General features: G+C 39.9%; 1 protein-coding gene across 2 annotated transcripts; it reads right to left on the bottom strand.

Annotated features, from left to right (window-relative positions):
• Positions 1-1386: 1386 nt before the first annotated feature.
• brd8b (bromodomain containing 8b) lies at positions 1387-23863 on the bottom strand. Of its 2 annotated transcripts, XM_041989618.1 has the most exons (19): positions 23791-23863; positions 21725-21821; positions 20450-20519; positions 20286-20335; positions 20054-20176; positions 18213-18293; positions 17833-17897; positions 15338-15504; positions 13683-13865; positions 13192-13285; positions 12491-12633; positions 10552-10978; positions 10437-10474; positions 10157-10356; positions 9941-10033; positions 9749-9817; positions 7951-8236; positions 3434-3478; positions 1387-2595 (listed from the first exon to the last, which is right to left on the bottom strand). In XM_041989618.1, the coding sequence occupies exons 1-19, from the start codon at positions 23807-23809 to the stop codon at positions 2536-2538; spliced, it is 2310 nt and encodes a 769-aa protein (XP_041845552.1). In that variant the 5' UTR covers positions 23810-23863; the 3' UTR covers positions 1387-2535. The 2 variants fall into 2 exon arrangements, with proteins under 2 accessions (XP_041845552.1, XP_041845553.1); XM_041989619.1 differs by lacking the exon at positions 3434-3478.
• Positions 23864-25672: the final 1809 nt, after the last annotated feature.

Here is a 25672-nt window from a genome sequence, read left to right as displayed (position 1 = left end):
GTTTGTTTACTTGCTTCAGTAGTTCCCAACTTGGGGTCCCTGAGCCAGGGGTCCCAAAAGAGGCGTTGACTGTGCAGAGCCTGTGCAGGATTTTTAAGTCATGTCCACACAGTTTTTTTTTTTTTGTCTGATTTCTAGACAGGAACAGGGATAAAGGGGACTGTTCGAGTGAAAGTTGTCATTGAACCAGAACATTTAGTGGTTGATTCATGGTTCAACCACTTCCTGGATTTTTATTTTTATTTTTTTGTGGTTAATCTTGTTAAAGAACAGCATGGAACAGTTAAAAAATTTAAAATTGAGTCTTAAGTTCACCTGTACAGGTTACTGTGCATTTTAGGTTCATTCTGACATCATACAAAAAGATGAATTCTTTTATATACTTTATTAATCCCAAGCTGGGAAATTCTTTCTCTGCATTTAACTTATCCTAGTTACTAGGACCAGTGGGCTTCCAGGTTCCAGCACTTGGGGAGCCGTCGGGGGATGAAGGCTTTGTTCAGGGGCTCACACCTTAGTTGCCAGCCTGAGGACTTGAACCCAGGTTCTCCAGACCCGAGCCCAACTCTTTAACCACTCAGCTACCCTAATGTTTTATGAGCAGAGTCAATTCTTGGTAAAAAAAAATAAATAAAAATAATAAAGCTACTTAGTAGGCCCCACCTTGTGCAGCTGATCGGTTTTAGTCCATGTTCTGTGTGGTTTAGTGAGATCTGAGCTGGTGGAGCTTCAGTAGTGGAGTAATTCATGTCTATGCTGGTAACCTCGTAGTACGGCTTCAATATATAAAGGAACCGTGCATAAATCAGCCTGAATTATATTATATCCATCACTCATAAGAACACAGTTATTGCTGGAGGCCATTTTGAAAAATGGCTGCAGTGGGCACCATGTTGAAAATTTATGATGGCTCCTTATCTAAATCTTTTTGGACTGCCTTTTGCTATAAGTGTACCAAATTTCATGCTTGTACCACAAAATGCAGGATTGTTTTGGTTGTCTGCTGCACTATTGATTTTTCTGAAGCATTTTCAGTTATGAAACATGTCTGACAAACAAGCTGAAGATGATTCGTCACCATTAAACGTAGAGAAATGTTAGCTATCTTTGTTTTTATGAAGGAACAGGGCAGTCAGCCAGAACGGCTCATTTGTGGTGAGAAGCTAGTTTATGAAAACTTAAAGCAAAGCATGTTTAGTTTTCAAATTTTCTAGTTTTAATTTTATTGTGAGATTAAAATTGATGTCGTAAAGCTTTTAGGAGCATAATCGTACGAGATCTCGTCAGTAAACAAATACAGCTACTCTAGAACATGGCTATTGATATTTTTGTGTTGATCTGCACATGACTCTTTCAGCTCCGGGTTATTTACGGAGTGGGGATGGCTTTTTTACATTTTGCATCAAATCTTTATTTAACAAATGTACAGCAAGAAAACATGATACACCATACCCCCAGACTACTGTAGGATCCTTCTCAGGTACAAAACAATGTGTACTCCCATCTAAGACAACAGATTTTCTTTATGCCACGGCACACACGCACACGCACACACACACACACACACACAGGCTACATCCTAAGTGACAAGTGGGGGTGAAACCAAACTCTGCCCAATTTTTAGCCCATTAAATGACACCGGTATTAAACATGACCATCATTTCCGTATTCCTCGGTACGTCCCACGTTGGTTTGGTTTTCTTGGCAGCTGCAGGCCTCAGTTTCAAAATTAAAAACAAATCCAAGGTTATGCAGTCACACAACTGCTCCTCAGGACCATTGAGCTTTCATGGCTTTCCAGACTTGCACAGCAGCTCCACATTCATGAAAAAGACGGTTTAAGATCTCCAACTTTCATGTCCGAGCTCAGGCTATGAGACCATCTAAAGCTTCATGCTTTGGAAAAAGCAAAGAAATTAAAATTAAAAAGGAAATCTGGTGTATTAATTAGAAAACAGATTAGCTCTCATTTCGTGTTTTATGGCGCTTCCATCATCTGGGCAGAGTTTGATGCAGATACACTAAACAGACAGTTTTATAGGAACAATACACTCTTCAACATCAACGCTGACAAGCAGAAGTCATCCTGCTTTTTATCGTCTGTTCCAAAACAAACTTTTGCTGGTGAAAAATGTCCTCTTTTCATAAAGTTTTCTCGTCCTGTCTCAGCAGGGGAAATGATAAACGCTGCTGGTTTAATGACACTTTGGGAAAGTGGAGCACTGAAGTTTTATGTCCTGGAGTAAAACCCTGTGGCGTTGTACATTAACCATATGAGCAGAAAAGAGGCAACTGTGGAGCCCACATATATTCCTGTCTAAAGCCCAAGTACAGAAGATGAAGTGTGCACACACACACACACACACACACACACACACACACACACACACACACACACACACACACACTAGGCACACAGAGAGTTCACGTCTCCAGATAACATCAAACGCAACCAGTAAAATAATGAGCTCCAACTTCCATCATAACCAGGAGGGTCTTTGTGTCTTTTAAGTGTCGTGTTCTCAAAAAAAAATTCTACTTCTTCATTTTGAGGTCAGCCTCCATGGCGCTGCGCCGGCCTCTGGTGCCTCCATCCTGCAGCAAACAGGGAGAGAGAGTAAGAAAAAGACTTAACATGAGGGTGTGGAGGTCAAAAGCCTGCTGGACAGAGTGCAGGGAGGCTCCGTAGAGAGCCTCCCTCTGCTCACGTGGTCCGCACAAAAACACAGCACAGTCCATCTCAGAGGGCTTCCTCCTCAAATGAAGAACAGAAAGAAAAAACAGACAAAAAATGATTAAAAAAGGAAAGGAGAAAAGAAACGGGAACATGCAGAGGCATGGACAACCGCACGTAAACAGAAAACAACAAAAAACCCAAACAAACCAGCATGGTAACCGAGGGCAACAGAAGCTGGGGTGATGAAGGTTACTGGAGCCTCTGTGTGTGTGTGTGTGTGTGTGTGTGTGCATTTACTATTAACACAACTTAAAAGTTTATGAGGGTGAAAGAGAAAAGTCTGATGGCCTAGTTATGTGCCTCAGTGGTTGGAGCAGCAACTGTTACAAAACACTGACTGAATGCATGAACGCTTTCCACCAAAAAAAAAAAACATGTCACTTAAGTCTTACGTGAGCTGAGTTCAAGAAGTTCTGTCTTGTTTGACTTGATAAAGCTCAAATAAAAACATTTTCTAACGCTGACGGTGTGATGTGCCTGACAAAGAACATGTAGTTCTATTACTAGCTGCTACTCTTATCTGTTGTTTTTAATGTCAGTGAGGAAGAAATAAACTAGAAGATGAAGACAGAGCGGAGATCGGAGGTGTTGATAGTGACTGACGCTATGAGTGTGGGTGATGTTCGCTTTGAGACAGGCGTGTGCAGAAACGAGGCCTGGTTCTGGTGAAATCTGAGGGAGAACCTGAATACTTACAAAGAGAGAGAGAAGGAAAGCAGGAGAGGCCATTGGGACACTGTCCTGTAGGAGGACAAACATCGCAGTGAGAAAGAGAAAAGGAGAGAAGACACACGAGCGTGAGAAAGCAAGTTTCATACGAGTCTGGGTCAAACAGAGACAGGCGTCCGTTAGCTCAGCTCAGGACGCAGGAGGACACGCATATTCAGAGAGCATCAAAAACACAAAGCAACCTGCACGCTTCAAAGTGTAGATCAGACATTTTCAACTGGCAAAAACAGAGAAAACACACAAACAAGCACACACAGAAGCTTCTACGATCGATGGCGTGAAAATATCCTGATATTTATTCGGTGGCAGCTCCTTCATGAGCTGCAGATGTCAGATCCCGGGCAAATTAGGAAAAAATATGAATAAAAAAATCATTCATTAAATATGTGAAGGTATTCAAAAAATATATTCTGTAAAGGAAACATGAAAATTTTTTAAAAATAATAGAAACGGGGGGATATCACAGGTATTTCCATGACCAGACCTTTCTAATTTTTTACAGAAAACAAAGGGAAATCAACAAAAATCAAGTAGTTCACATCCCTGTATAAATAAAACACAACGTTAAACACCAAATAAATTCAGACAGACAGACAGACAGGTGTGGACAGACGGATAGACAGGTGTGGACAGACAGACAGACAGGTGTGGGGAGACAGACAGACAGACAGACAGGTGTGGACAGACAGACAGACAGGTGTGGGGAGACAGACAGACAGACAGACAGGTGTGGACAGACAGACAGACAGGTAGACAGGTGTGGGGAGACAGACAGACAGACAGACAGACAGACAGACAGACAGACAGACAGACAGGTGTGGGGAGACAGACAGACAGACAGACAGACAGACAGACAGACAGACAGACAGACAGGTGTGGGGAGACAGACAGACAGACAGACAGACAGGTGTGGACAGACAGGATCGTGGGTCAGAGGCAGGACACACACAGACTGTTACAGTGGAAAAGTGAGGATAAGACGGGGAAAACAACAGTTGCAGTTGGATGCGCACCGTTTCCCGCCCCGGCGACCCGGACGGTAAAAGGAGCGGACCCCCTAGCACAGAGCAAACTTCATGGTTTGTGACGGGCTACATGTCCTGATGAAATGTGTGCACGTTCAACATTTAGGTTACTGTGGACAAAAGAATTAGGACCAGATAAGTGTTTCACTTCATCCTTAAGCCTTTTATAAACTTAGAAAGCTTTGATTTTGTGTGTTAACTGCTTTTGTTTGCAAAAAGCCGCTTCTGGCCTGTAGCAATTTTATTTCTTTCTAATTATTTTATTCATTTATTTGTTTTTAATTCACTATTATTTATGTATTTATTTTTATATAATTTATCTTTATTCACTTTAATTTGTTTAATATAACTTACTGAATATTTAATTACATTTTATTTAATTCCTGTCTTTTTGATTTTTTTCTGTATTCATTTTGTTTTAATTAATGTACATAAATTCAGATACTTTAAGGAGTAAAACGTATACTTTTTGCCCCAAAAAAATTTGGTTTGAGAAGAAAAAAAAGAAAGTTTTATGTATCATCTTTTCCTTACCAGCTCATATAACGAGGTAATCAACTGAACAGCAACATATTACATACTGCAGCGTTCTTATTGAATAAAAAACACACGTTGTGTGTGGGAAAAGTCCACTCCATGGTCCATGAAGACCCACCTTCAGCAGCAATAACTGGAAGTAATTGTTTCCTGCGTGATGTTATCCGTCTCTTCTCTACCGTGTTGTTTCAGTTCAGGTATGCTCAGCCGACTCAGGGTCCCACCACAGTCAGGTTGCAGTCTGGACTTGGACCGCTACGTCCTGATTTTCTGTTTCATGACCCCGTTTCAGCCAAGCTTCAGTCAGACAGATGGTCTCACATTTGATTTTAGAATATTTTGGTATCCCCTCCATGACTGTAGGTCCCGTGGCTGCAGAACGAGCCCACATCATCAGTCCTCCACCACCGTACAATGAGCTGTTTGTGCTGATATGCTGTTTGCTTTTACCAAACATGATGCTGTACATTATAACCAAACATGTCCACTGTGGTCTCGTCTGTCTAAAAAGATATTGTTCCAGAAGTTTTGAAGTTTGTTTGCATGTAACTTTGCAAACCTAAGCTGTGTTGTCATGTTGTTTTAGAGAGAAGAGGCTTTCTTCTGCCGCACTTCCAAACTTCAGGTATCTTTTTCTAATTGGACTGTCATGAACTTTAACATGCTAACCGAGGCCTGTAGAGTCTGAGATGTAGCTCTTTGTTTTTTTTCAGTTCCTAAGCATTACACAGTGACTAACTGGGTGGAGCTGCTGAGACGTCCACTGCTGGGCATCTGACAGCTACCGTATTTTCTGGACTATAAGTCACACTTTTTTTTTCATAGTTTGGCTGGTCCTGCAACTGATAGTCAGGTACAATTTATATATATTATTTAACATGTTTTTAATTGTTAATTCATAGCGACTGACATGAACCAAAGAGTAAACATTACTGTCTACAGCCACAAGAGGACGCTTTAGGCTTGTGATAACCATGCTGCTCCTGTAACACTGAAAAAATTAACTGAAACATTAACTTAAAGACAACCGAGAAAGACTGAAAACAAACAAAATGCCCAAGAAGAAAATCCCATTCTGCAGATTAGAAACTGCAGGTAGTAAAATACGTAGCCGGAAACGGTAACCAAGCAGCAGTTGACGGAGTGGTTCAGAAACAACACAGAGGATGAAGAATTCAGTGGAGTTAGTGATGTGGAATGAGATTGGTAAACTTGCTTACCGGTAACTTGCTTGTTGGCGTCGTTGGCTTGTTATGTTAACTTATTTCTATGTAGTCTCTAAGGTATGTCCTTTATGCTGTCATGAAGCTGAATGTGTTCAGGGTTTCCGCTACATTAATGATCGTGGTGCACCATCATGGTAAAATAAAATCCACCAGGCCTTCAGAATGGTGATTTTCTTTTTCCAGACATTACAAATGTAAAATGTATTGTATGCATGGATCCACATGAACAAAAAGAATAAGAGTGTGAAATTGTACTCAGGAAATGTGACATGGCTCTACAAATAATGTAATTTAGAAAAAAACGAACACTGAAGTCTCAGCTTCTTGTCCGAGAGAAGAACTTTGTTCTTGTCCTCGAGGCCGCAGGAACAAGAAAAAAGTTTGTTTTGGTCCAATCAACCCATACTCCAGGAGGTATCCCTGGGGCAGTGATTATTTACGGGGGGTGGGTGGGGGGTGTCAAGTGTTCATATGTGCAATTACCCATTTTTTTTTTGTATTTGAACTGAAACCTCGTTGATTGAAGGGCGGAGTTGTGCATGCGGCAATGTCGGTGTCTTTAAATGCCAAATGTGATGTAAACATTTTCATACTTTCTCAGCAGCTCGATCAGCGGTTCATCAAGTATAATAAGGAGACTGGTTCTCCCTCACAGTTTAAAGAAGTCCTGGAGGAAACCCTGGTCTTAAGTTAACATGCCTGTTGTTCCGTGTGCTGTTGTGTAGATGAATAACTCGTCTTTCTAGATGAAATGTTTGTTCTTGGTCTTTGGTAAATAAATCTAAATAAAAGCGTTTTATAGTCCAGTGTGACTTATAAATGTTTGTTTATTTATTTATTCATTCTCCTTCATGACACATTTTATGACTGATGCGACTCGTACTCCGGAGCGATTCATAGTCTGGAATATTTTCTGCTCATTGTGGAATGAAAAAACTCCAAATTGTTTGGAAAAGGCTTTTTTTTTTTAACAAAGATGAGTAATGAGAACCTGAACATCACGAACAAGCAGGCTGGCATTTGGCTGACGTGATTGACCCCAGACCCAAGATGTGTCTATCAGGACAAAAACGGAAGGAAGCGCATCACTGAAAGATATTAGATCAATTCTGCCTGTTATTGTCTCATTAAGAGGACCCAAACCAGGAGTGTCCAACCCCTGGTCCTTTAATAATCACCATCCAATCAGTCAAATTTACAGTGAAACCCTGGAGAGGTGTCACCTTGGTGGTTTTCTTGGTGCTGATTTAACATCTAGACATTTGTCCTCTAAACTTTGTTTACAAAGTAGGATGTAGCTTCTCGTATGAGGATGGAGATTACTAATAAAAAGAGAGCCTGAAAAAAAACAATAAAACAGAAGCCCTGTGTGTAGAAACGTGTAGCTCATCCACAGCAGCAGGATTCTCTCATGATGGTGAAGAGACACTCGTGAACTCTTTCTATGAAATGTGCCTCTAACTTAAGTTCCTTTCCATGTTTGTGACTTTTCATGCACCATTCTTGATGCTTGCAGACAGCAGGCGAACAGTGGGTCGAAACTGCAGCTCTGAACAGTAACCAGAACAATAACTAAACTTTTCATAAAATCATGACTATATAAACAGGAAGTGTCAAGTATCTCGAGTTCATCTCATCTTTTGACAGCCTTTAAAACTCAGAGCAGAACTCCCCCACCCCTCACACTCCAACCCACCTTCTCCGCCGGCTCTCCTGGCTTACGGTTTCCCTCCCTGCCACGAAGGCTCTTGGCAGAGATTGCGCTCTCTGACGTCTGCATGATGAGCTGGGTGGCCAGGAACTGCTGGACGTGCTCCAGGACGTCGCGCTGCATCTCCAGAGCCATGTGGTACACGTCATGGTCCGATGAGTTGTACATGACGGCGTTCTGAAACATCAGCATGATGTCACGCTGGAACTCTGCTGTTGTGCGGATCACGCCGGACTCGATGTTCTTCTTTATGGCGGACAGGTCCATCGGTCTGCAGCAGGACGGGTGGAGGGAGCAGCAAAGCAGAGGGAGACTCAATTATTTAATTCTGCATCTATAAACAGGCATCTTTATCTGACTGATGTAAGGCAATGCTGATGTTTAATTATTAAAATACACTGTGTTCCAGATTATTCTGCATGTAGGATTTCAGAAACGATTTAGGCCCAGAATACTTTATGTAAAGCACTTTAAATTGTCCTGTACATAAAATGTGCTCTACAAATAAACTGCCTTGCCTTCAGTTAAACATTTGGGTTTTATTTTTCTCCGTTTTGGTTTTAGCTTGTGTTCTCCAGTCTGTTTAGATCACTGGTAATCTCAGAAATGTGTGATCATCAGTTTCCAGGTGAGCTTAATTAAAGGAAACTACTGAAGGAGGTTGTTCCACATTATTAGGCAAGTCTCAGTTTCCATGCGGGGGGGGGGGGGGGATCTTTCTGCAAATGAAATGAGTGAAATAGTTGCCGTGAGAAACTAATGAAAACAGACATTTCAGGAAAACATAAGATCATACAGGCAGATGAAGGAAAATCTTGTCAGGCAAATGCATCATGTTCAGCGAGCAGCTGTTAAAAAGCCACTAGCTAGCAGCAGCAGGTGTGTGAAGCTGCTGGTGAACCTCTCCATGCAGGAAAATCCAGAGGCTAAAGTTGTGCATAAAGCTGTATTTCAGCCACCTTTAACCAATGCTCACAAAGAGAAAAGTTTGCAGCAAACTCAAAAATACATGAAGACTCATTTTGAACAGTTTTATTCACTAATGAATGCCGCGCTGCTCTGGATGGTCCAGCTGGATGGAGGTCTGGATGGTTGGTGGGTGAACAACCGTGTCCCGACAAGACTTCATGGTGGCTTCTGCTAATTCCACTCAGTTTCTAACTGACCATTTCCCACCATGGTATGAAAGGAGGAAGCGTTCTTTCTGCAGTAAAGACATCACTCCACCCCATGATGCAGAAATACATTTAATCTTTGGCTGCTGAGGGTTTAAGGGGAGAAAAACTCATCATGTGGCCACAATCATCCCCTGACCTCAACCCAGCTGAGAACCTGTGGAGCATCCTTAAAAGGAAGATCCAGGTAGAAACTATCCATGGACTTCCAAGTTCAGTGGCTGAGACAGTCAAGTTGCTATCAAAGGACTCCATATTAATTTGAAACTGAATCTGGAAAAATGTTTATTTTTAGGAAAAAGATCTCCTACTTTATGAGAGAACTAGACAAGATGAACATTTTCAGTTCTTTACAACCTGTTTAATGTTTTTAAACGTGATCCTGTTTAATGTGGAACACTAGATCTGACTGATGAAAAAATGTTTTCATTAGTTTTGATTTAAAAAAATCCAGATATTACATAACCTAACACAATTTCTAATGAAGAAAAAAATGTATTCTGTGACATTTTGCATTGATTATTTAGGAGAAATGAACAATCTGGAATAAAGTGTAAATACATTTACTGCATCTTCTTATTTTGAGGTGATAATGTTTGTTGTCTGACCTGTGCACAATGCTGTGGTAACCAGGGGCGATGTCATCTGACACAGGCTGCAAGAAAACACTGGCATACCTGAGAGATGGAAGGTCTTTGTTAGAAAGGGAGCAGCCCCCTAGTTTAAGACAAAAACCTAATGAAAAGTTGGTTGTGTGTTGACTTTAATCTGATTGGCAGATGCAGTGAAAGAAGCGCAACCTGTGATTGGCTGCAGCTCTCCAAACTAGCATGATGGCCTTCTTCCAGATCTTCTGTGCCTGGACCGCCTCCTGGTCCTCTCCACATGTGGAGCTGATGCAGAGAAACAGAGCAGAGGATAGATAACAACTAGACTTTTTCATGTTTGTGGGCAGATACTGCTGAGCTCTGAGAGATGGAGCCCTGAGGTGCAAGCATGACCACCCGGACACTTACAGCTGGGAGGAAGAGGCTGGGCTGCTGGCCAGTGAATCAGCAGTGTAGCGCTGGGAAGGCGGACCGTAGCCATCCTCGCTCTCGCTAGCTGCCCGCTCCACCTCTGACAGATAAGGACCCTCCCCCTCCCCACAGTCCTCTTTCAGTTCCATCCCTTCCTCTGGGTCCCCCTCACTCCCTGCCTCCTCTTCTTTCACTTCCTGGAAGAGTAAAACCACTTTTTATTTTCTTTCTTTTAAAGCAAATGTTGTCAGCATATATTGTTATATTTGTGTGTCACCTTGGACTCTTTCCCGGACACAGAGCTGTCTTCAGAGTCTGTCGGAGAAAAAAAAAGTGTTAGAAATAAAGATATTCGAGCATTGCTTCTATACGGAGACGTGTATGCCACCCACCTAGGCAGGGTGGGTTGGGTTCAGGCTGGCTCCACTCTTCGCCTTCACTCTTCACTGTAACTTCTGGGGCCTCCTTCGCAGCGGTACCCTCCTCTCTAACATCACTTTCTGTTGCACCATTGTCGTGAGTGATGTTGCTTCCCACCACCTCAGACCTGCTGCAGCTTCCCTTAAACTGTTCTTCTCTTTTAACGTCTGGCTGATTCTGTGTCTCCAGGCCGCCAGGGGTTGGGGCCGACACTGGGGCCACATCCTGAGGTTCCTGTGTGGAACTTGAGTCCTGTACTGTGGGAATGGGCTCTGATGGCTTCAGTTCCTGGGTTTCCCAGGGGCCAGGAAGGGTGTGGCCTTCTGAAACAGCTTCCTCACACAGAGAGAGCGCGGCCTCCACAGCAGCTGCATCTAAGGCCTCCACAGAGTCATCCACCTGGGACGAAGGATGGAGAAAGCACACAGAAAAATGGAAGATAAATCAGTACATGTTGTAAAATGACACATGCACAACATGCTCCATGTATATTAATAATTTATTGTATTTTATATATATATACATGTGTACACACACACACACACACACGTCATCTTTACATGCGCTAAATCTCTTTAATCAGGTTACAATTCCTATCAGATCTGTACTGTTATTGCGATCATGATGCGTGTTTACATGTATTGCAGGTTTAATCTGATAAATCCTTCTGACATCCGCTGAACTTTCTACTCCTGAATCATTTTAAAATTAGAACATCGAGTCTTCAACAGATCCTTCGAGGCAGAGAAAGAAGTTCCTGACTTAGTAGTTTTTCATACCTTGTTCCACCATCATGGGGCAAACAATCAAAAAGTCTAGATTCAAACTACAGTATGAACAAGGAAGAAGATACCAGACTGTTCCTGAGATGTATGAGAAAGAATAAAAAGCTTGTATGTTGATATCGTAATGCAGATTCAGCAGTAGTTATTTTACATATTCTAACATAAGTGAAGCAGAAGATAAAGGATTGACTGAGCGAAGGCCAATCAATAAAAACAAGAAAAAAGGGTCATTACATGACCTTTAGCCAACTATAAACGTTGCTCTGATAAACAACAAATTTCTCTGAGATTTTTATTATAAAGCTCCATGAAATCTGTTTGATTTTCTTTCTTTTTTTGTTGTTGTTTTTCATGGTAACGTACTATTTTTCCAGGGGGGATATGTCTAATCATGTGGTGGATGGATCAAATTTTAATAGTTCAATAAGAAGATATCCTCTTTAAAAGATATTATTTAGACTCCAGAGGCCTTAATGTTGGACAGGAAAGGGGGTCAGAGACCGAGGGGGTGATCTGCTGTCGCCCCCCTTCAAATCTGGTTTGTGCTGCAAATTTCTTTGTGTGCACCGCTATCAAGATATTATTAAACGTTTAGAGAGAGATCATCAAAGGCCATCCACTCCCTACGTTACTCTGATCAAATAAACAGACGTCAATCAGCTGAGTTTGTGCTGTTAACTTTGTTTGTGCTGAGGTTTTGCTTTTATTCGCCCTGGTTTTAACAGTGATTCATCTTCTTGCTCAGAGGTGTGTGGAGTTTATCCAGGACTGAGAAACTATTTGAGAGAGTGGATTTTGATGAAGATGATATTACTATGTGTGAATCAGTTTTTATTTAATACAGCCGTCTGGTGTTCAGGTGAATCCAGCCTGATGACGTCATGGTTCATGAAGAAGAACCACTCTTCTGGTCTCTGTTCAGAACCGACTTCTCAGGTTCCAAACCAACAGTTTTTTTGGTGTGAATATGCCGACCAGATCTGATCTTTATCGTAGCAGCTTTTTTTTTTTTTTTTCCTGAGCAGCCACTTGAACTGGAGTAATATAGTTATCACTATAGTTCTTAGTGTGGTGGACCCTTAAAAGCATTTATTTCTAGTGGGGAACAAGAAAGAACACTCTGTACCTTCTCCTCTATGATGGCAATGATGTCCCCCACAGTCTCCAGGTCCAGCTCGTCTCCCATGTAAGACACCGCTACAAGGTCGTCCTCGACTAACCCCGTCTCCTCACCGAGCTCTGCCTTCACCACAGCTTCTGCATCACTCTCTGCAAACAAAAACAGATGCAGAAATCTCACCATGAGCTTGCAAGCAGTCTTCTCTTCATTCCAAAGTGAAAAAACAAACAAACAAAAAAAAAAGACAGGAAGGGCAGCGGAAAGAGAAGCACCCCTCATCTAAACACACACAAAGAGATCAGGGAGCACCCATGTCACAGTTTCCATGGCGTGCATCTTAATGACCAGATACCTTCTTGTGTATGCAATAAATGGGGCTTTAAAGAGGCGCACACCACTTCTACCATAAACTCAGACTCATGTGTGAACATTCTGCAGACGGAAGAATGAACACACACTGAGGCCAAATGATCAGAAAATTCATCTAAGACGTTATAAACATGCTAGCCAAGTTAAACCAACTTTATTTATAAAGCACTTTACAACAGCAGCTGCTGAACATAAAATCAAACAATAAAAGACATAAAATCAGATAGAAATAAAACAGAAATAAAAACCAAAATATAAAAGAAATACTAACTGAAGTAGTAAACATGAATTAAAGGCTAATCATTAAACTGTACATGCAGTTAATAAAGTCTGTTTACCTGTAATGATCTCATGAGCAGGTGCTAAGGTAGCAGCTGCTGTGGCAGTCTGAACACCGTTTGTTAGGTTTCCAGTGGCGTCCCCCTCTGCAACCTGACAGAGAAACAGCACAAGAACACAGCAGGAAATCTGAGCCAGTATGGAAAAAAAGACATTTGAAGAGGAAAGCTAGTAAAGATGTTTTGCCTTTGAGAAACTGCAGCTTAAAGGCTCATTTGTGCTCGACGGACATAGACAGACGGACAGGAGCATAAATGGGTCTTTAAAGTGAATGAATGCAAGCATGTTACCATTAGAAAAAGCATCAACACTAATAGAACCACAAGCTGAAAGAGGCAGATCCAATCACCTCTGCCCCCACTGAGCCGAACCAAACAAATAATCCATGATGACTTTTCTTGTACGCGCTCTATAAGTCCGTCTTTTTGCTTCGTTATTATTTTCCTGTGTAAACTGTAATTTTGTGAGTTTGGAAGTTTGGATTTCTCACCAGGCGGGGGCTGGCTGAGATGAGGTTTCCCTTCTTAAGCAGCTCTGATAGAAGAGGTGAAGGTGGTGGCGTGGCTTTCTGGGTAAGGAGTCTCTTCTGTGGCGAGTCATCTACAAGAGCCGCCAAGCCTCCATCCTTGGGTCCTGATCCCGGAGGGTCTGCTGCTGGTAGAAACACTCCGACCTGAGGGAGGAGCAGGAAACAATCTGTGAGAGGAGCTGGAACAGTTTCAGAATTCCCCAAATCTACGGCTTCAATGTCAAAATGAACCGATGTTAAGGGTGAAAACTAATACCAATCCATTTCTAAACACAAAACTAAAATGGTTGCTGCTGATTTAAGACAAAATGATCTGTTCTTAATCTAATCACTGCTAAGGGGCCTCATTCTCAATATCTTAGGAATCTTCCTAAATTTGTTCTTAAGTTGTTCTGTAGACCGCAAAACTGTTGAAATCTTCCTCTTAGCTGGATGAAGACCAATCTCTCCATAAGCTGAAAGGACAGACCAGTTGGCCCTAATTTGCAGATAAACGCCCAAAAATGTCCATAAAAGGTCAAGACTTTTATGGTGCAGACTGATGCGGGAAATAAGAGAGACAATGAAAAATAACAATGAGAAAAAATATATAAAATAAATAAAAAATAAAGATAAAACCTATTTGTCCTCATGTATTAAGTAATTGCTTGGTTATAAATAATCACATTAAAATTGAAGTCCCATAAAGCAGCTTTATGTGCGAACAGGTGACTCCTGAACTTGGACAGCAGCTGCAGGCTGGTCCATGAACGCATCAGGACAAACATCCACGTGGTGGCTAAAGAGTAAAGCGGTACAGAGTGGGGTAAAAATTTCATCTCCCTTTACAAACTGAACCTTTACAGTTTGTAAAGTGTATTACTTCCTGCTGTGTCCCAACACATCCAGCATCCTTTAAGATGCAGTGATGAAATAAAACCTCCAGATGAGTCTGAAGGTGGCTCAGTGGTGTTATTAACCTGGAGGTCAGAGCAATACCTCCGTCTTCTAATAAAACCTAATCATTATGATATAAATATGGCCGAATGGGGTGGAGTGTAACACTCTGCGACCTGGAGGGAGGCGGGGCATGAAATGTCTCATTCACGTTTAAAGAGACCAAAGCAAGTCGCTCTAAAGATGAGGGGTGTGTGGAGCTAGAATAACGAGGAATTCACAGCTCTACTTTATAGAGACCATAAATTAATGATTTACATGTGAAAAGGAAGGATTTAAAAGCATGATATGTCCACTAGAAATAGAATTCAATCCAGTCTTGACTGCGACTTGTTTTTGAATTAATTAAATGAAAAGCAGTTTATTTCCCCTGAGGGAAGAAATGTAAGACACCATCTGACATATCTTGCAATTTAAAATGTCAAAATGTTTTGCAAGTTGCCAAAAGTTATTTAAAAAAAACATTACTGTCATTTTATTTCTGTTTTTTAACAAACTGAACAGCAGAAATCAACACAAACGCTGATTTTGTTGTACGAGTACTCCTGAGTGTTCGTAGGATATGAAGATTTTCATGAATGCCACAATCTTTGTAAAAACTTTGTTAGTAGATTTAAGAACAAATTTGTTTGTAAGAACGGTTGGTGAACAAGGCCTGTGGAATATAAAGCTGTTCTTACTACTGAGTGGGTGGAGGTGTCATCAGAGGCCACGCCTCCTGTTTCCATGGGTGGTGTAGAGACTGAGGAGTCAGCCTGAGAGTCCACGTTTGGGGGGCTGGTCCCCAGAGGAGAACGAACGGTGACGCTGGGAAGTCGCTTTGGTGTGTTTTTCATTGCCTGACGGGCTGTAACGAACAGAGAGGGTCAGAGGGAGAACAAATCCACTTAGGAAGGTTTTCAGGCAATCATGAGTAGGACATCAAATAAAACCACCACTCTAAATCTGTACTGATGATTCTTACACTTCTGTTACGCCGCCGTGGACTCCTGCATGTTTTTTATACATCAAACGAGATGAGATGGGGATCACAGAAGCCTTTAAGACCCTTAGCATCTATGTGTGGGAACTAATAAATGTTAGCTGGAGAGCAACTGGAAGCTTTATCACACTCAGCTTGTGTTGTTCCAAAGAAATAAACTGAACCACAGCTGGACTGATTTTCAGCTCCTCATCATATAGTTCCTAAATACAGAGAACGCAGTGATCATTAAAATGTGCATTAATTATTAATTTTACATTTGATATACCTCAGAACTGGGCTCAAAGTCGTGTTTAACCTCCAGATAAAAAAAAGAAAAAGAAAAAAACTTTTTTGCTTTCAGTGTAAGTTTCATTTTTGGGGAATCCTTAACCAAACTTCCATCTGGGAAGTTCTTGTGAGGGAACTTGGTTCATGTGGAACAAAGTCGAGCCATGGCTTCTGGCAGCAGACTCAGGATTTTCAGATCAGTAAAAGCAAGACAAGTTAAATTTAGATCATTTAAGAAGTCCCGGTCAGGGTTAGGGTTACTGCTGATCCTGAACCGTTTCTCTCAACCTGAGCTCGTATTTAAGTGCCTCGTTTGAAGTCACATGGTGTCTTTTTCTCTCCATCTTTGGGACAGGATTATACAGGATGTTTATTCTTCTTTTCAGGGATTAAACTACTTTCTTCTTAGTCTTTTTTTCATGCTAAGATCATTAACTCAACTGTTAACTCTGCTATTATTGAAGGCAGTTTAAACCTCTACACAGGGCCTGTTTTTTTTTTTTTTTTCGTCTAAAATGACATACCCAAAATAAATTAAATATATCTTGACAACTACAAAGCTGTATGTATAATCTGGATCTACAAAGAAAGCCGGGACATGTGAGATTATTACAGAAGTGTCACAATCAAAATATGTGTTACTGTGTCAGAGTAAACTCACCTGGAACACAGTAGAAAATGTAAATGTTTATGTCCTACTAAAAAAAAACCACATCACTGTAAGTAAAAACCAGAGAACAGCAGCCCGGTTCATCTAGGAATGAGTAAAGTCTGATGAGGAGCTGTGCTACAGTAGCAGCTAAAAAAGTGAACCTGAGCAGATTTCCAGGCGTTTTAAGGAACCCATTGGCTGACTTTGATAAAAATTGACACCTCTGTCTATCATCCGTCAGGAGGATCCAGAGAAAGGCCCACATTCGGCTTAGAAACACCATGAGGATCCAGAAAGAAGTGAAGCCCAACATAGTCTATGATAGGAAGAGTGAATCCTTCACTATAAAACCTCCTTTATCTCCATGGAAACCAGCAGGACCTTCATGGTTCATTTCAAACAAAGGCAGAGTCATAGGAGACACATTAGCAGAGTTTTTAGAGCCGGAATCAAACTTTTCACCACAAAACAGCAAAAGAAAGACATGATTTCTGATGGTCATTTTTTTGTCTGTTTTGGTTCCACAGTGATGAGAAAGACATCTTTGTAAGAGCAGAGTCTCTGCTTTCATATGACGCCTCGTTTGTGTGGTTTGTGTGGAGAAATTAGCTGAAGCTCTAAAAAGAGACAGAGCTGTTCTCATGGTTTTCTTACAGTCCCATCTAACTGCTGGGAGGTTAATGGAAGTCAGTCACAGAACACAGTAGTAAGTCAGAAAAATAAAACCTAACATACAGATTCTTCTCACAGCGTTTATGTTTTATAACACACAAACTTCATGCCTCACCACAGACCCCATCGAGAGGAGCCGTAATTTAAATTTTTTTTTTTATAACCAAGTGACTCAGTTGAGAAGCTGTTGCCACGTGGCAACAGAAAAAGCAACACAGAAACGATGAAGACGATGAAGACATTTCAGTCCTCTAAGCAGCTTGCTGCTGCTCAACACCACCTAGACCAGGGGTCTCCAAGGTTGTGGACCAGGATCAGGTCCTCGTGAGCTACTGTCCTACAGGTTTTAGATGTCTCCTACTACAACACACCTCTGCACAAGCCAGTTAATGACCCAGTGATTTGAGTCAGGTGTGTTGCATTAGGTTAGAATCAGGACAGTGCAGGACAGTAGCTCACGAGGACTGGAGTTGGAGATCACTGACCTAGACATAGCATAGGGTTGTCTCTTCTGAGGAGACACACTTTGGTGCGGGTGTAATCAGTGCTCAGAGAAAGACACAAAGCAGGACTCCATCTTATTGCTCCATCTTACTTACCTTGGTACGCCATTTCTGTGGCTTTCCTCTTCTGCTCTGCCTCCTCCTCGTCTTGTTTCTTCTTTCTGAAATGAAAATAACCACTTTCACAACTGACAACATGAGGAATGGTAAAGGAAGTAAGAGGAGGAAGATGAGATCAGAGACGCGCTTTTCTGCTGCTACAGTTTTACTGAACATCTGGATTCTGAACCTTGACATGGTAAATGTGACTAAATATTCAGCTGACTTTAAGGGCATTCTGCTCATTGTAGAGCCATTTCCCCATGTGGGGCTTAAATATGACAGAGTTGGTCATATTTATCCACTTAATGCAATATTCTGCACCCTGGACCCAACTTCTGAACTGATAACGATGATGGAACAGATGAGAGCCTCACAGCGTGATCTCTGTCCACAGATCCTTCAGCTGGGCATCCATGTGACCCGTCTGTATCAGATCCACCTCCTTCTTCAGTTTCCTGTCAGGAGACATGAAAAACTGGGAGTTAAAGTTCATGTCTGAAAACCTTCAATATTTTTTTTTTTAAAAGCAAAGATGGAAATCTTTGACAAACTGAACCTTTACAGTCAGACCTGTGGAACGAAAACATCTTAAAAACATAAAGTAGTCATTTTACTATGTTTTCCTCTAACCCTCGGCTCACAAATTGCATATCCATAATAAAATGAGTTTCTATCTCCAACCACAAGGTCAGTCTGAAAACGTTTGTAATCATTGTGAAGGAAACATTTAGGAGATTTGTTAATGTGTGTAAATATCAGCATGTGTGATATATAGACATCCCACAAATGAAAAACGGTTTCGTGTTTCATGTAAATAAAAAAAAAATAAATCAGAAAAATCACAATAAAAAATTATTGTTAGAAAAGCTTGTTGTACAGCATCTAAAGTTGTATTTTCTTACTTTCACTTAGAAGTTTCCAATTAAATGTAATATTAGAGGGCTTTTCTTTTCTTTTGTTTTTATAAGTTTTAATTTTCTGACCCAGAAATCTTAACTTCAGTAAAACTCACAGCAAAGGTTTGAGAACATGTTTGGATGTTTTACTTTCAGGAAGTTTTATTAATACACTACTCATATAAAATGAGGTAAATCCAACTTTAAGGTACAAATTAAGGAAAATGTAAAGAGCTCATACCTTACTGATACTATATCATGAATGTTGGACATTTAACCAGAATCATGTTGCATCTAAAGCTATTTATTGACAGAAAAGCGAACATCAGTGGGTATACCACAACATGAAAATGTCCATGATTCAGTCACGTGTCATGTGTTAGGTGTGGTGCTAGTTCGATGATGGAGGGCTGAGTACAAACCAACAGGAGTAGCTACAAATTGTCCACGATATTTATGTTTTGTACTCGTTTGCTGAGGGTAAAAGAATTATTTTTTTTAAATAGGAAGAAATTGATTGTCTACAAAGGAAATGACAGCAACTAAATGAAAGCCTGTCGATAACGTTCTGATATGAAATACCCAAACACCACCAGACGACCACTGTTTTTATGTTATATAAATGTTTGTATGGAGGCTTATGTGGACAGGTGTATTAGCCCACATGTTTGATACAGGTCTGATAGGATGTGTACTACACAGGTATAGAAATATGTGAATGTGTGTATGCATGTGTAAATATGGGAAAAAGCTTTATGGCTTATTTACATATGTACATGTACATTTCCTGGCTATTGCCGACATGCTGACACTGTTTTATGTTTATACATATTCCTGAAAACAAAATACAAAATTAGGTATTAAAGAAGAGACTGTTTAGATTCAGGCTGTCACTGAACCAGAACATTTAGTAGCTGATTCATGGTTCAGACGGTTCTTTTGGATTTTCTATGCCATTGAGCACCTGGAAATGACAATGTTGATGTCTCACTCAGCATCCAGTGGTGTGATAACAAAAAAAAAAAGATATGCTTTGTCAATATATTGAATTTCAACAGGCCTGATGCAGAATGGTGGTCTCTGATCAGGCTGCTTGAGCTGACCAATAAGAGCAGACTGGGTTATTTTGTCGTGGGTTTATTTTGTTTTGTTCTTTTTTCCAGGGGAAAACTGCAAATATGCAGCAAGACAGTGAGCAGAAAAAAACACAATAAATAGCAGAATAATTGTTTGAATGAAAGTATTTAACCAGAGGCGTTTATTTGTCCAGCAGATATTAAATCGTGCCCAAGCCACCTGAAGTAAAGAAACATGTTCACCTGTACCGCTCCTGTGTGTCTCGCAGCAGTTTTTTCAGCTCCTCTATCCTCTCAGTCGTTAACCTACGAACAATGACATCTTCTATGGTCTCCACCACCTCCCCCTTCTCACCGCGCTTACGCCTGGAGCGAGACAACATGCAAACGTCAAGTCAAATCTCAAATTCTACTTGTTAGAAAATCAAAGCTGCAATGTCAGTTTTTCATGTGGTCTCTGTGTTGTGATACTGACTTGGGTGCTTCTGTAGCTTCGAGCAGTTCCGAATATTGTGAGGCACAATGCTGAGAAGCAAAGAGAGTAAAAAAAAATCTTTAAGTAGAATGACAGGAACAAATGTGAGGAACTGGGCTATAAAAAGAAAGTCAGAAAATGTCCAGCAGGTTTGTGACTCTCACCTTCTGAGAGAACCAGTCAGGGGGCCGACCGGGCTCGGAGAAAGGCTTGATGGCTCTGCTTACAGACACCCTTTAAGACAGAGAAACTCATATTAAATACACAGACATAAGGACAAGCTGAAAAACATTTTTTTTTTATTTGATCTGTTATTCATGTAATGTTTTAGATCTCATCTGAGACCAGACTTCTGGCTGTGGAGATATTAAGGCGGATACCTTGATCTTGGCCGTGCACAGAAATATTTATAATTTCAACACAAAGTTAACTGTAGGTAAACGATCATTTCCTAAAAGAAAAAGTTTATAAGACACCAGCAATCATCATGTGCCATGTTGTTAGTATTTGAGAAAACTGCAAAAAAAATGTATATAATGAAGGCAAATGCATCTTAAAGCAACCTCAGCTTGCACTGCAAGTCTTTGCCTACGAATCATTCATTGTACGGGTGAAGGAATATAGAAGACAGATGGAGGGACTGTAGCGACAAGTTTCCATCCATGTGGTTCTGATCTAATTGAGGTGCATAGCAATGTTAACATGTACTTGACTGATGTGGTAGAGGTACTGATGTCTGGATTGCATCTTTACACTCCCGAAACTTCCCCTCTTTTCTTTTGTGGATTATGGTTTCTTGTACTAGTTGGAAATCTACAGCTCTAAATCCCAGTTTGCAATTTTAAATAAATGTAGACATGACTGGAGTTGAAAAACTCCATCAGTGATCATCAGGGTTGTGTCAATGCTTAGAGCCCCATTGCTAAATTTTGTCAGATTATCACACCGTGGCACCTCCTAAAAAGACTAATTCAGCATCCATCTTGCATCTTATCTCTTCACTGAGCTTTCTCCAGCGAGTAAAACTCAGTCCGATGTTGACTCTTGTCTTATCTCTTGCTCTGCCACCTTTTCTCTCTTTTCCTGTCTTCCTTCAATAATTTCCTCTGGTATTTCTTTGCTGAATCGGTGTGTTATCAATTTATTTGCTGGCTCAGTGCTGGAGCAAAATGCTGATATAATGTGATGCTCCAGGACAGGAAAAAATAAAGTTGTGGCCTCTCAACCTCGGGATGCTGCAGGGAAACGATGGCTCCAGGAATGTACATGATGAACGTCAGTGAGCCATCAAAACAAAGAGTTTTATGGTCTAAAGTTATGCAGTGTTGCTTTAATGCTATATATTACACTTGCTTTGTAATACACACCCTTTCTCATATCTCAGATACATTTATAAATGATAAAACCAGCTTAGTTTACTCAAAAGAATTTTTCTTTACCAGTTTTGGTCTCCACTCCTCATAACAGATGAAGCCAGGCATAATTTCTCCCTGACGGACCAGGGCTCTGTAGGCCCCACATTCAGCATCTTGTGTTCTGTGAAATAAAAAGCATAGAAACACATCAAATGTATAACATGTCCAGTGATTGTTGGGGGGAAAACTGCATACAACTAGCTGACAGTAGTCAGCACTACAATTTTATTTTCAAGATGCAAAAAGTTGTCAAGCAGTAGTTATACTGACATTCTTCTGAGACAAAAAAGCCAGTGAATCTAGATTAGTACCCTTCAGGAGCTCAAATAGCTTTTATTTATTTTTAAATCATAAAACAGCACACACACACAAACCGAAACACACAGTACCATAATATGCACAAAACTATGGAGAAGTAAAAGTGCCACAATGAAATAATCAATACATCATTAAATAATTACCTAAATGTGTCATTTAATAATTAAAATGAGAATTAAATACATTTAATGTGTTATTAAATATATTACTAATTCATTAAAATGCAAATGAATGTATGTCAAAACATTAATAATTATTTTACAATTTAATTAATTATTTCACGGTCCTGTGTTGCAGTGCATCATGAATTAATTTCATCTGTCATGCTCGTCCAAAGTCAGTGGACAGATCCTGACGCCTGATTGGTTACCCTTGCCACAAGTCCAGGCAAACACACTCCAGACTGTGTGGAGTTATTCCTCTACGCTGGTTTAGATACTCTATTAAACAAATCCACAGAACAAAATTTTATTAGCAACCGCAGTGTGCGAGGTGAAGGAGCTGCTATGAGAAGCAGTGGATTTGATTGCGAAAGCTGTAAACAGAACTCCTACTTGGTGCTCTAGAACTGCAGTCGGTACGTCAAACTCCAAACGCCCCAATCCCTGTGTGTGTTCTGCTTGTTGTACCCTGGAACCAGAGAATCAGTGGAGTACTTCTTCTAAACTTGCAGTCACTCTGTGGTCAATATTTTGGTTGAAAAGTGTTGAAATAAGTCCAACAACTTCAATAAATTCCTCTGTTTTCCTCGCTACACACTCTGGGTAAGCAGGTCCTGCTTCCACATCATCTCCTAGCTCTAAAATGTCTCATTATCTCCCTGAAAAGTTCACAAAAATTATCCACCATCTCTCGCCAGCCTCTCAATTTAGGACCAAATGGGTCATACTGGATTAGTGTTATCCCCGCCCACTGAGTTTGATAGACTAGGTTGACAGATAAAATAAATTCAAGATGCTCTGCAACACAAGACGTTGAAATAATTAAATTGTGACATAATTATATATGTTTTTCATACATTAATTGATATTTTAATGAATTAGCAATACACTTAATAACACATGAATGTATTTAATTCTCGTTTTGATTATTTAATGACACATTTAAGTAAAATATTTATTGATATATTTAATTATTTCATTGCGGCACTTTAACTCCACACAAAACAAGACACGATATTAAGTTTCTGTCAATGTGTCAGAATTTATACATCGGTCTTTCTTTTGTTAGACATTTTGTTGTAATGTAACCTCATAGATAACTGTTGTTTTGTTTCTTTGCTAAATTTGTTATGGTAAAAATTACTTCATAGATGACCATCTCGCATTCATTTAGTAAACAAATAACAACAACAACAAAATAACTACTAAACCGATGTCAACCGCTACGGTTAGCCGTGTTTTTATGCTAGCCTTTTCCCTCTTACGGGAAACAGATTTTAATTTTTTTTTTCTTCATTTATCTTTTTTTTGCCAATACGTAAACACAGTTTATCAGCACATAATACTACAAATAAGAGTCTACATCTCAATTCTTCTAACAACAGAAAAGACTGGGAAAAATGCAAATGACTGCATTAGCTTAGCAATTGTGGTCAGGGGGGACACATTTGTGAGACACAAACATCTACACACACTGCAACGCTTTATCCAGCAATTAGACTACGAGTTCCAGTAAAAGTACATGAATGCAATCTTTCGAGTTCTTTCTCCAACACTGTTATATATAAATCACAAATTTACTAAAGAAAATTAAAAATATATATAACTCACTGCCGACACCGCCCGCCATTGTTTTTGTGTTGAAACCCGGATAATAACTTCCGCCGGACAGGCTTTAGTGATGCACAGTATATACCGTTCCGATAGAACGGAACTCGGTGAATAACAGACAGATGTGGATAGATGTATGATAAAGGTATAAATCTATATAATACATACCTATATGATATAGATATCCTGTATGATATTGGACACAGGAAGAATATAAAGTCCAAGTGAAACTGAGAATAAAATGCTGTGCTTATGACTCAGCCCAACAAAATAGACTAAACGTTTAAAAAAATAAAAAGGAATATTGACCAACATAACAATGACTGAGGAACAATTGAAGAAACTTTGGAAAACTTTGAAAATGCAGAGTGAACTGAAAATACAAAATTTATTTATTTACTGATTTACACTTCCATAACATTCTTTTCATAATAACTCAGACATTCACTCAAGAACTTCCGGGCAATCTAAGCTCCCGCGTATTCCACTTTGTTGTGCCATCAGGAGTCAGTTTTCCATCAAATGCAAAGGTGTTATTTTATGAAATAAGAAAATCTTCCTGATAAACAGATCATCCTCCTTACCAGTGGGATTGTGCTAATTTCTGTTATTCTGTTGTAATTTATTTCCTCTGATGTATTGCTTAATTGTTAAGTTTGGTTACTTTGTTTTATTCTTTATACTATGTACTATTATTTGTACTAGCTCCTTTGTTAAAATTAATATGTATTTTATTTCCAGACTATGATGAGGTTCTCAATGAGTCCTTCCAGGGTTTCCTGCCTCTCCAACACTGATATTTTATTTAAATTTTTTTCTTTCATTGTTTCTGTTATTAATTTCATATAAAACATACGTGTATACGTGTTTTATATTAAAGTGCAAATCAATAAAAAAAATCATTCATTCATTCATTCCCTGGCTAAGACACTTGAATGAGTTAAAATGAGTTAACCTATATCCCCTGAACAGGGACAAACTAAGCACTTTTATTCAGAATGACCAAAACAGAAAATCAAAATCTTTTGAAGATGCAACAAAAAAAAAAAAAAAAAAAAAAAAAAAAAAGGGAAATGTTTAGGTATATACCAGTATATATTCTGCTGATGGGAATTGTTCTACAATATTGGTTATGATTTCATTTGGCCTGTTTTCATTTGAACTATTCCACAAGGTGGCACCACATCCCCATGCTTTAGCAGTGGGAGCACTACTTTGGATTTTATCTAATCAAAAACTTTGTGGTACCACAAAAACTAAGCAGGTTGCAATTAACTCCCATGTAAAACAACTTTACTCCATAATTTTCCACACATTTTAGTTAGTAAATAAAAGCAGAATAAACATGAGTATTGTTGCTGACCATGTCCATCCCTTTATGACCACAGTGGAGCATCTTCTGATGCTACTTCCAACAGGATAATGCTCCATGTCACAAAGCTCAGATCATCTCCACCTGCTTTCTAGAACATGACGATGAGTTCATTGGACTCCAACGGCCTCCACAGCCACCAGATCTCAGTCCAGTAGAGCAGCTTTGGGATGTGGTGGAACGGGAGATTCTCATCATGGATGCAGCCGACAAACCTGCAGCAACTGTGTGATGCTGTCATGTTGATATGGAGAAAACCTATGAGGAAGGTTTCCAACAACTTTTTGAAATATATATTTTCTGTAAATATAGAGGTGTTCTTACATCTTTTATACACTTTTTATCTTTATTTTTTACTTATTTATGTGTGCCTGTTATACTTCTGTTTTCTTATTTATGTGTGCTGAAGCTGAGAGACTCCTCAAAATTTCGTTATGTTTGCATAATGACAATAAAGATGTTGAGTCTTTAATCTATGACACCAAGAATTAAGACAGCTCTGAAGGAAAA

This window comes from Melanotaenia boesemani, chromosome 7 (assembly GCF_017639745.1).
Source record: "Melanotaenia boesemani isolate fMelBoe1 chromosome 7, fMelBoe1.pri, whole genome shotgun sequence".
NCBI lineage: Eukaryota > Metazoa > Chordata > Actinopteri > Atheriniformes > Melanotaeniidae > Melanotaenia > Melanotaenia boesemani.
Note: the sequence above shows the minus strand (reverse complement) of the source record. Positions and strands in the feature narration are given on the sequence as shown.

What these genes read in the sequence shown, in the direction of transcription:
- brd8b (XM_041989618.1), bottom strand. An exon ending in CTGTGGACAGAGATCACGCT is followed by an intron (nt 17,898 to 18,212) that starts GTGAGGCTCTCA and finishes TTTTCATTTCAG; the next exon opens with AAAGAAGAAACAAGACGAGG. An exon ending in CCAGCCTCTTCCTCCCAGCT is followed by an intron (nt 10,034 to 10,156) that starts GTAAGTGTCCGG and finishes TCTCTGCATCAG; the next exon opens with CTCCACATGTGGAGAGGACC.